General features: G+C 36.4%; 1 protein-coding gene across 7 annotated transcripts in view; it reads left to right on the top strand.

Moving 5' to 3' along the window:
- Positions 1–8998, top strand: part of ARID4A (AT-rich interaction domain 4A) — a 58681-nt gene extending 49683 nt beyond the window's left edge. For all 7 annotated transcript variants that reach the window (XM_012536547.3, XM_049704758.1, XM_033404686.2 and 4 more), the window contains 3 exons: positions 2063–2269; positions 2899–3045; positions 7129–8998. In XM_012536547.3, the coding sequence (XP_012392001.1) occupies positions 2063–2269; positions 2899–3045; positions 7129–7232 (458 nt within the window). In that variant the 3' untranslated portion in view covers positions 7233–8998. The remainder of the gene's footprint in view (positions 1–2062; positions 2270–2898; positions 3046–7128) is intronic.
- Positions 8999–11959: the final 2961 nt, after the last annotated feature.

Raw genomic sequence — 11959 nt, forward strand, 5'->3', positions numbered from 1 at the left:
GATCACTTGCTCTGGGGGAAGTTAGCTGCCATGGTGTGAGGTCACTCAAGCAGTGTATGGAGAGGCCCACGTGCTGAGGAACTGAGCATATCCTGCCAACAGCCAGCAGGGAACTGAGGCCTCCCAAAACTCACTAACAGCCATGTGAGTGAGCCATCTTGGAGCATATCCTCCAGCTCCAGTCAGGTCTTCAGAGACCAGAATCTTGGCTAAAAGCTTGACTGCAACCTCACAAGATTCCCTGAGCTGGACCACACAGCCAAGCTGTTCCCAGATTCCAACCCTCTGAAACCGTGTGAGATACTAAACATTTGTAGTTTTAAACTGCTAAGTTTTGGGCTAATTTGAAGATAACTAATACAGGGAGAATGTTCTTATTTGTAAGAAGAGAACACTAAAGTATTCAAATATGGCAGGGCAACTTATCCTCAAATGGCAGAAAAACATTCTTTGGTAATTGTTCTTCTCTTTTTTGTAAGTTTGAAGATTGTCTCAAAATAAAAAGTTAAAAAGATTAAAAAGGAAAAAAAAAAGGAGATGATCAGTTTTTCCTTTTGGAAAGAATCTTTGGCTTAACTAAGGCAGTGAAAGAAGGAATGAATTAAGAGAATTGGGACATAAAATCACTAGTACTCAATTATTATTAGTTAGATATGAGGAACTGGTTAACTGACATATAGCATATAGGAGTAGCAGCAGGCTGTTGGAAGAGTAATTTAGGGAATGTTGCTTTTAGAGATACCGCGTATTAGGAAAATAAGGCTCTGGAGCTTCGAAGAAAGTCTGTTTTTAGAAGATAGTTGTTGAAGGATTACAAGATGATAAAACTGCTATGGGAGAGTTGTAAAATGAGAAGAAAAAGAACCAGACGTGGAATTATGTGGCATATCCCTTTAAATGGGCCAGGAATAGCAGAGTAGAAGCAGATTAGAGATAAATGAAAATCAGTAAACACTAGTTGGTTTGAATAAGAAAGACGTTTCAAATGCAATAGAATATTCAAGTAGGATTAAAATATATTCATTGAATTTGGTGAATAGTAAGTGTTTGGGGCCCTAACAAGAGCATGGGAAGGAGACATGATTAGAAAGTATGGAAATAAGAAAGACAAAGAATTTCTCTTTCATGAAATTTGACCCTAAAGAGAAGGAAAGAGGTGCCAGCTAAAGGGGGAGGCTTTCCTCTCCTTCCCTCCCTCCCTCTCTAAGGGTAGGAACGCTTTAGGCATGGAAAAAGATGCTTAAAGAAGCATCTGGAAAAAGAAGAAAGATAAAATAACATTGGGATATTTCAGAGGAGCTGGGAATAAATGGTTTCAAGAGTATAGCTGAAGAGATTAGTTTGCCCAGAATTAACAGTCTCCTCTTTTTGAGGCCCAAAAAGGGAGATAAGGACAGATACAGTAGGGGAGGGGCTGGGAAAGTGAGTGTGTAACCCTCAACTTTGCCTTTTCAGTAGAAGGGAAGGTTGGCTGTTGAGAGTGAATAGGATGGAAGTAGGGTGTAGACTTTGGAAAAAAGCAGAAAAAGTTGAGAGAAAATTCTAATTTGTTATTAAGTGAAAACCAAAAGCATCTTTAAATACACATTTGGTGAGGAGGGATGTAGACTTGCAAACAAATACCTGACACACTTTATATATTATACATATGTTAAAAGTTGGATGTGTATTTTATGCTTGTTCATGTGTAGTTTGGGTTGGTCCCCTTTTGGGTTTTTATGTTTTGTTTTAAACATAAGTGGGGCAATACTGTGCTTATTGTTTTTTAACTTTATCATTTCACAATGTATTTTGGATATTTTGCCATTTTTGTTCTTAGGAACTCTAGCTTACTCTTTTTAACAACTTTAGCACAGTATTCAATAATACTGATATATAATTCTTAGCCATTTCCCTTTTGGTGGGTATTTAGGTTACTTCCATCTTTTTATTGTTATAAAAGTTGGCACATTTGTGCATTTATTTCTTTAGGATACCGAAAAGTGTAATTACTGGGTCCGTTGCATTTTAATATTTGAGATTTTTATCATTTATAACCTGAGTCAACTTTTTCTTATTATAGGACAAAGCAGTGATAGTGAAGATCTTCCTGTCCTAGACAATTCAAGTAAATGTACCCCAGTAAAGCATCTTAGTGTATCTAAGCCACAGAAGCTTGCACGATCTCCTGCAAGAATATCCCCTCACATCAAAGATGGAGAAAAAGATAAACAGAAAGAAAAACATCCAAATTCATCTCCTCGGACATATAAGTGGAGTTTTCAACTCAGTAAGAAACTTACAGAAAACTTGAATGTATATTACAAAGTGGTATATATTTTGAAATGTCAAAATAAGGAATAATGATTAGCAAATTCATTTATTTACGTATCCTAAATGTTGTCTTATTAATAATCACTACTTATTATCTTAAATACAAATCTGTGTCTTTTTATAATACTAACTTGATAAATATTGATTGGAGAAAGCTCTCCAGTTATGGAATGAGACATGTATGATTTATATAAATTGATGAAACTTAAACACCCTTTCTTGTACTGACAATTGGAAATAACTAATAAATGAGGAAAACATCAATACAAAGACACTATTTGGATAAATAACTACAATTATAGATCAGAGTTGCTGAATGTTGATGTTTCCTTGTGCTTTTCTGATTATTTCAGTAATACATCATTAAGTAATACATGTTTAGTGGAATATTTGGGATATATATAGAAATCTTATTCATGAATTTAATTAAGGCCTTCCATTTTTATAGAGACTTATTTAGTGTACTGTTAGGTTTTAATAAACTAAAGCGTTTGTTGATTTATGAATTGGACTTTTGATAGAACTGCCATCATTTTTTCTCATAGAATTATTTTTAAATCCAGATTAACTTTTTTTCCCTTTTAGATGAATTAGATAACATGAACAGTACGGAGAGAATCTCTTTTCTCCAAGAAAAACTACAGGAAATCAGAAAGTATTACATGTCTTTGAAGTCTGAAGTTGCAACCATAGATAGGAGGAGAAAAAGATTAAAAAAGAAAGACAGAGAAGGTAATTTGATTATAATTTTTCTTCCCCGTTTTTCAAATATATGTCCTATCGTTTTAGAAGATTTAGGTTTGCCACTTTTTAATATAGTATATACTTATTGTTATCTTTAGATTCCTAGTGTTTTCTTCTTTGTTGCTATTGTTGAAGTGAGTCAACAACTGAATCCAAATGAGACTCTTGAAAGAGACTATGAACTGTTTTACAAAATATGTGATTTTACTAAATGTGGTGGGTTCTTAAGAAGAGCTTACTCCCTCTGAATTTCTCTCACTGCTCAACAAACATTTATTGGCTGCCTATTAACAGGCACTATATTTTTCATTATGGGGTTCATCAAAATGAAGAGGGATATGGCTTATCCTCTAGGAGGTTATCTTGTTGGGATCATAAGTCATTTCCTAAGCAACTACTATATAAGATAGTTCAGCTTTACAACATTAATGCACACATACCATATGCCAGGCCCTCTTTCAGGTGGGGGAAGTACAGAGATGAATAAGATACAGACCTCCATCTCAGAGTCTTAACGTCTAGTGGAACTGTATGTTGAGGGCCCTGAGGGTGATATTAACAAGAACAGGAGTTGGTGGAAGGAGAGATGACTTCGGAATAATCACGAGGAGAGAAAAGCATCTGAAATAAACCTTAAAAATGTATAGCATTGACTTCTAGTTAAACATTGACATCTCATATGTACCCCAAGCCCAGGCCTCACTAAAATAATAGTAAAGAAAATTAAAAGCCCTATACCCACAAGGACGAGAGAATGGGACAGCAGACTGACTACGGTAGACAAGAAATGTCAGCAGCATATCTTTTGGAAGCTGAGAAGCAGATGGACTGTAACTGTCCTAGCAGATGACAGAATGCTAAACACCTAAGCTTGTTTATCCTTCTAGTGGGACAAAACAATGAGAAGCAAGCTAATTCACACTACATCACCCCAGAAGAGCTCTGAGGACAGTGTGAGGTGTGAGGATGAAAATTGGAGATGGTTTGAAAAAGGAAGGAGAAATTGGATCCTTTCATCCCACCCTCTGAAGCAAACTACTTTTTCCCCTAACTCCAGCAGAAAATAGGAGATTAAGTTATTGGAGGCTAAGAGGGATCAACAGGTTTATAGAAAGACCCAGGGACACCAGCCATAGCTGAAGGTGAGGGTTATAGAAAGACCCAGGGACACCAGCCATAGCTGAAGGTGAGGGTTAGATGCTAAACCAAAAATAATGAGCTTGAGTGAAAGTTTCCAGTACTAAATGATGAGACTTCTGTCCCTTTTCCAACCAATAATCTCATCTTCTTGTCTCTCTGAAAGCTGGTAACCAAGCTTATGCTCATTCCTGGAAGGAGATTGAAAGATTCCTCTGGAGAAACTGGTCAGCCCAAGGGAAGTGATCTAACATAGATACCAGCATTTGGAGGTTCCTGAACCAAAAAGCAAAATCCTTACAAATCACTATGTGTGCACTGCCCAACATTTAAAAGCCCGGCGGCCTCATGTATAGCCTCCAGTTAGCTTTTTAATGCTCCCCCTTAAATATGGAAGCCACAAGACCAGATGTTTGAGGAAAGCCTTTACATAAAGACAGAAACCAAAATATTCAATAGAAAAAAGTAACTTGGACAATGTGCCATATAAAAACAACAAACTATAATTAATATCCAGAGTTACAGGAAAGATATTGCCGTCTTGAAACAAGAATATGATACTATCAATGAATTCATCTCTTAAAAATTAAAAATATGATATTTGGAATAAAAAATAAATAAATAGAAGGGTAAGATAGCAAGGCTAAAGAAATCCCAGTAAAATATCAAAGATAATAGGAGAGAATAACTAAGAGAAATATAGGATCTGGCTGGGACATCCAACTTCTGAATCATAGGATTTCTAGAAAGAGAACACTGAATAAACATAGGAGGAAGTTGTGATCAAAGAAATAAGAAAAACTTCCAGAACTGAAGGAGATGGGTTAGAAAATTGAAAGGACTCCCTGTGACCTCTATAAAGAATGGAGGAAAAAATCACACCAAAGCACATTATGAAATTTCAGAACCCTGTGGATAGAGGTAAGGTTCCAAAAGCTTACCATATAAAGGTATATACAAAAAACTGGGTCTCCGAACAGCATCAGATTTCTCACGTCAGATTTCTCAATGGTGACATTAAAAACTAGAAGCCAAGCTATTAAGATAACATGACATCCAGCAAACAAGGAATCCCACGTAGGAAAACAGTAAGGAAAATCTCAAGGTGATGGCACATGGAAGCCCTAGAATGATCACTACATAACAGGCCTACAAAGCAACTATTTCAGGAATAGGATGGAACAGGAGGGGAGGGGTCTAGGAGGGATGTCCCTTTACGAAAAAAAACAGTAAATTATCTGATAGGCTTGCCCATCTTGAGAGAAGTTTTCTATCTATGGCAGAGAATTAGGGGATGAAATACTAATAAAATGGCCTGTGTCATATGTGGTCTTGAATCTACTCCAAGTCCAGCAGTTTTCAATTCCTGGAAATGTGATGGAGCAAAAGGAAAGAGATCGACCTTCCATGTTTGTCCTTTTCTTCTTCTTTTTTTTTTTTTTTTTTGCAGTACGCGGGCCTCTCACTGTTGTGGCCTCTCCCGTTGCGGAGCACAGGCTCCGGATGCGCAGGCTCAGTGGCCATGGCTCACGGGCCTAGCCGCTCCGCGGCATGTGGGATCTTCCCAGAATGGGGCACGAACCCGTGTCCCTTGCATCGGCAGGCGGACTCTCAACCACTGCGCCACCAGGGAAGCCCCTGTCCTTTTCTTTAAAAACTGTAAATAGCAAGAAGTCTTTACAGCATTTTTAAACACAGAAAGAAGAACAAATTAACAAATTGAGCTTTTCTTCAGAGAACCTTCAACGGCTTTGAGTTTCCTAAAGGTCATATAAGTTCAGACAACTAAAAAGATGATTTTCTTATAGTCTTCTTCCCTTTTTTGTTTTCTTAATTTTTTGTGTGTGAAGTGAGTTATTAAAGTGAAACATTGAGTGACTTCTAGCACACATATTAGAATTTGTAGTAATGAGTTAAATGTCATTTTGGCAGTACACACATTGAGGAATGTATACTTAAACAAAAATTAAGACTTTAAGTAAAATAGGAATAATTGGGCAAACATGAGCAGGAGATAGGAGGGCCCTGCAAAGAAAAAAGTAAAAACTAAAAAATGACAGAGCACCTGATGTATAGAGTAATGATCTTTAATCCAAGCTCCATGCTCCTGGAGAGTTTTGTTAAAGTCATTTGTTAAAGTCATTTGAAGACTTTTTCTAATCACTCACCCACATTTCCATCCTGATCCCATGATTCTGATACCTGACTTAGATTACTGCTTCTTGCTTATGAGAGTTTTGTGTCCATCGGGTATATTGGGACAGGATAAAGATAGGAAGCCAATGGTTAGCTGGTTAAAAGAAATTCTCTAGGATAAGTGAATTCTTTTATGGTCCTATAACCCAGAGATAAAGCAGGAATTTGCTATAGTGAAAATTTATCTCAGGTTGATCTCATTTCTGATTTGGGACAAGGTGAGTTTCTTTCAGGGATGTTTCAAGTAGGGATTTAAGATTTATTTTTATTTTTATTTTTTTTGCGGTACGCGGGCCTTTCACTGTTGTGGCCTCTCCCGTTGCGGAGCACAGGCTCCGGACGCGCAGGCTGCAGACGCGCAGGCTCACGGGCCCAGCCGCTCCGCGGCATGTGGGATCTTCCTGGACCGGGGCACGAACCCGTGTCCCCTGCATCAGCAGGCGGACTCTCAACCACTGCGCCACCAGGGAAGCCTGGGATTTAAGATTTTATATCTCTTTAGTCTTTACATTTTCGGTGCCTTTTTTGAACTGAGTTACTTAAGTGATGAGAGACTGATTCCACTCAATTGAACCAAACAAAATTTTTGCTGACAAAATGTTGTTATTCCTTCATGCACCATTTAAGAGGACTGTAATTGAAGTGAATAATGTTAAGAAATTTATTTTTGATTTGCCGGTGGCTGGGTATCTTTGTGTGATAGTTGTCGGGTCTAATGTAGCTTCTTTGATCCTACAGTGTCTCATGCAGGAGCCTCCATGTCATCTGCTTCATCAGACACTGGAATGAGTCCCTCCTCATCATCTCCCCCACAGAACGTACTTGCTGTAGAATGCAGGTGATAAATGTTTTCTCTGCCTTCCCAGCAGTTTGCTGCCAAGGACATAAATCCCAAATCCCTGAAATACAACCACAGAAAGCACTCAACTGGTTTGACATTGCTAAGTATATCCTGTACACTTTTCCAGGATGGATTGTATCTATTCCCTTCTCTTTTCTTTTTTTTTCTGTTGCAAGAAAAATAAGCTGATTAATAACTGAAGTTTAGGCAGCCTGCCATATTTGTCATAATTTTTAATTTTTTTTTTCGTTTTTTTGTGAAGATAGAAAAAGGGCACTTAGCAAATTTGAATTTGTATAATAAAGCTTTCAGGTGTTATAGAAATCATAGACAAGCAAGTGCACATGATAAACATCAAAATATCCAGCTAAATAGTTACTGCTGCACTTTCACTGAGATGTATTTGAACACTTGGTGACTAGGGGGTTTATGTTGTGTTTTTTTATTGTTGTTGTTGGTTTTCTTTCTTTTTTTTTTTTTTTTTTTTTTTGTGTGGAAGCACTTGCTATTTAGAACTGCCAAAGTATATGTTCAGCAGTGTGCCCAGGTTTAAGGTGTAAATGGGACAAAATAAATTGTGAAAGGAAGTGTAGTTGACTGAAAACTACAGTTGTAATAAGTCTTCCACTTTTTATAGGATTTTTGAGCACACAATTATGCAAATATTTTAATGTTTATTAATGTTTACAGTGGAATTGTGAATAAGTTTTCAGTGGACTATCTTATCCCTTGACAAAAATATTTTGTCTTTTTTCTATGTAATTTCAGAGTTTTTATTTTGTTACAAAAAGACAAAAATGAAATATATAACAACAATGAAGTTATTTAACAAGATTTCTAAAGCTGAAAATTTTGTGTAAAATAAGGTATTATCTTGCAACTTGTTAAATATATTTATTCAGACATTGGATGTTGTATTTTTATGTATTTTTTAAAATATTAATAAAATTGAAAAAAAGAAAATTCTAGGTTAATTCACTCTTCGAATGACAATAGCTCTCAGCTGTCCCTTTTACAGGAGGTTGCATCCAGCGGCTTTGCCTGTACTGAAGGGAGTCTGTCTCAGTCCTTCAAACAGTGTAGAACTATAAATGGGCATCTGGATCATTAAAGTATGTCCTTGTTTAGAAACTTTGGCAGTCCTAGTACTTAAACTGTTTTGAGGATCAAATTTTTGGTTGCCCTTAAGATATTTTGTCACAGTTTTTATGTTTGCTATACTGCCGAATAAATTTATATCTCCCAAAGTTGAGATGCAACAACTAAGTAAAGCAATTATGTATGCTTTGTTTGTGAATTGTTTCACAGACTGATACATTTTGTAAATAATTCTTCCAAAACCATGTATTTAAAGCAGTTTTGCCATATACATTATGTAAAAAGGTGATTTTTTAAAATCAGTTTTTAAATTCATGTTTGTACATTGAAAGGGTTTTTTTTTAAACCTTCTTTCCTGTGTTTAATATGCGTAGAGTAATAATCTAGATGCTCTAGACTGTATATCAGGATCTGATTTACAAGAACAGAGTCAGAGCCAAACACTAGTGATGGCATAGCATTAATGAAATCATTGTTTCTTAATTTCATTTTACCACATTGTGAACTTGTGATTCAGATTCCTTCCATTTTCGCAGAGAATTAAAAACAAAAAAGTACTCTTGTAAAATGCACTTTTCTGTCTTTTCTTTGCAAAGCAGAAGTATTTCAATGTAAAATAAAAATGGAGCTCAGTGGGCAGTATTAATAAAGGCCATGTTTTAAACATAGGCTTTATATTTTTAGTTTTCATTTAAGTGATTGTTTTTTTCCCCTAAGTGCCAATAACTCACAGTTGGAAAACCAGACTTCATAAAACAAAGCATATTCAATATATTCTTCAGTTTCTACAATTAAATATTTCTAGTACTTAATTATAAAAATTTTAAAAGTGTGTCATTCAAATACAGTTGGAACTAGGAGGCAACTTTAGATTCATACATTAGATATTTTAATGATGAATATTGTCCTTTCTAATCAATATGAATCTGGTGATGATGTACTGGGATCTTGTTACAGAGAGTAAAATTATAAATTCATTGAATGGGTATATGGATATATGGGTATATGGACCCATATGGGTATATGGACACTTAAAATCCTTTTATTTTGGGGGGCTGGAAAGGATTATGAAAGTTACTGAAATTTGTAAGAATACTGACTAGGTATTAAATTCAGATATTGACCATATTTTGAGATTAGCTAAATTTTGAGTAGATAGCTCTTGCATATGACTAAAAAAATAAAAATATACTCTTTAGTATCTAAAATGGAAGGTGCTATCTATAAAGTCAAGTTATTTGAAGATTATGGAGATTTCTGTTTTAATATTCCATGTGTGCTTTTATTATTGTTTATGTTAAATTTCTAGTTTTCCTGCCCTTCACTAAGAAAGACGTTCGTATCTAGCACATATATGCTATGTCTTCTACGAAACTGCTTTTAATTGGAAATCTTTATGCATCATGCTGTTAATTTGCTTCTATACCTTTCTTACACGCCCTGTAGTATAACATAGCTATCAACATTGTGAAAGCATTTGAAGCTATATTCAACCACACGTTTTAGAATTCAGTCATCAAAAATTTATGAATTTTTGATCATAAAAAATTTATTGGGTATCTTTGATGTGCCAGGCATTGTGCTAAGGCTCAGGAGACCTAACAGTGAACATGACAGAAAAAAGTCCCTGTATTTGTGGACTGCATAACCTAAAGAGTTATATGTTAAACAATTATCCCATGTAATTCTTTTTTCAATTAATTAATTAATTTTTGGCTGCATTGGGTCTCCATTGCTGCGTGTGGGCTTTCTCTAGTTGCGGTAAGCAGGGGCTACTCTTTGTTGCCATGCATAGGCTTCTCGTGGTGGCTTCTCTTGTTGTGAAGCATGGGCTCTAGGCGCACGGGCTTCAGTAGTTGTGGCGCGCAGGCTCAGTAGTTGTGGCTCACGGGCTCTAGAGCGCAGGCTAAGTAGTTGTGGCACACGGGCTTAGTTGCTCTGCGGCACATGGGATCTTCCTGGACCAGGGCTCGAACCCGTGTCCCCTGTATTGGCAGGCGGTTTCTTAACCACTGCGCCACCAGGGAAGCCCCCATGTAATTCTTAACTGCAGGTGTGATTAGCATATGAAGTTATGGTGTGCCACGAGAAAACGATACAGAGCCCAACTAGTTTGAAGGCAAAGATGGTCGGCGAAGACTTTGCAGAGAAAGCAACAGTAAAACTGGGCCCCAGTGGGGATTATAAATTGGTTAGACAAATGGGAGGAGCGATATGGTGAGTAAAATGCTCAGGCACATTGAGGAGGAGAAATTGGTGGTAAGAGAACAGACCTGAGGCAGAAGAAGCAGGCGCCAGGTAAAGCAGAGTTATTCAGGCATTGCCTAAATCTTATACCTGCCGACCTCGGCTTCTTGCTCCTCCTGTCCCCCGCACCTCATCCCTACTCATCCAGAGCCATTTCAAGAGCCACTTTTCCGGGAAGCTTTTGCTGACTTCTTACCACCCCCCCAGAATATCACACTCTTTTACGCTCTGGTAGCATTTTCAATCTGTATTATTTTACTTGACAACTCACCTTGTATTGAATATATTGCATTTACTTATGCCTGTGTCTTTCTACCCGACTAGATGTTTAGTTCCCTAAGTACTCCTCAGTCACAGGGGTATCCCACAAAGTGCCTGGTCCGGCATCTAACGTATAGTAAGATGGTCAAAAGCTATGTTTACTTAAATTGAGAAAAATTACTTTTGAATTGCCATTGTATTTTTACCAGTGATCCTTATGCACAAAGTCAGACATTTAAAAGTTGTCTTTGGTGTTCTTTTCATAAAGTGATTTAAAAGTATCATTTGAAAAATGTAAAACTTGTTTAACAGTCTAATCCCCAACTTAAAATATTCTTAAGCTGATGAGTTCTTTTCCCTCCTCTCCTTGTTTCTTCTTCCCTTCCCTCTTCCATTACTGTCATGCAGCTAAAGACAGACTTTTGTTCCATTACAGGAAGACTACAGTATGTGATAGCATTCATCATTAGTGAGGGTTGAATGACTCTTAAAATGGAGTTTGCACTAATAGGGAATTTCTAACAAATACATACCTGGTGTTTTCAGCATATAAATATTTTTTTAGTCCTTCACATTTACTAACAAAATCAAATGTTGTTTTCCATGTTGAGAAGGACAACAAAACCTTTTTATTCATAGAGACCCATTATATCTTTTTAAACAGAATAAGAAGGGCAGTGTTTATAATTTTGGAATTTGTAGTTACCATAATTATGAAGCCATCTTCATTTTGTAATCTATACCATGCAAAATTCATTTTTAAAAGTTCTACTTTTGAAAAACTTAAGGAACTTCCATGTAAATATAATAAATGATTACTCTTCACAGGTAATTGGATTTCTTCTCAAGGCTAAATTACATTAAACAAGACAATCTGATTCAAGAGTCTCACCAGTTTAGGGTTGCCAGATTTAGCAAATAAAAATACAGGATACCCAGTTAAATTTGAATTTTAGTCAAACAACAAATAATTTTTTAGTATAAGTATGTCTCATGTAAAAATTGTTATTTATCTGAAATTCAAATTTAACTGGGCATCCTATATTTTATCTGCAAATCCCACAGCTAGTTCCTTTACTGTTATATTCCAGTACATGTTATCCTCTAGAGAACCTTGGTCTC

The sequence above is a fragment of the Orcinus orca genome, chromosome 2 (genome assembly GCF_937001465.1).
Source record: "Orcinus orca chromosome 2, mOrcOrc1.1, whole genome shotgun sequence".
NCBI classification, from domain to species: Eukaryota; Metazoa; Chordata; class Mammalia; order Artiodactyla; family Delphinidae; genus Orcinus; species Orcinus orca.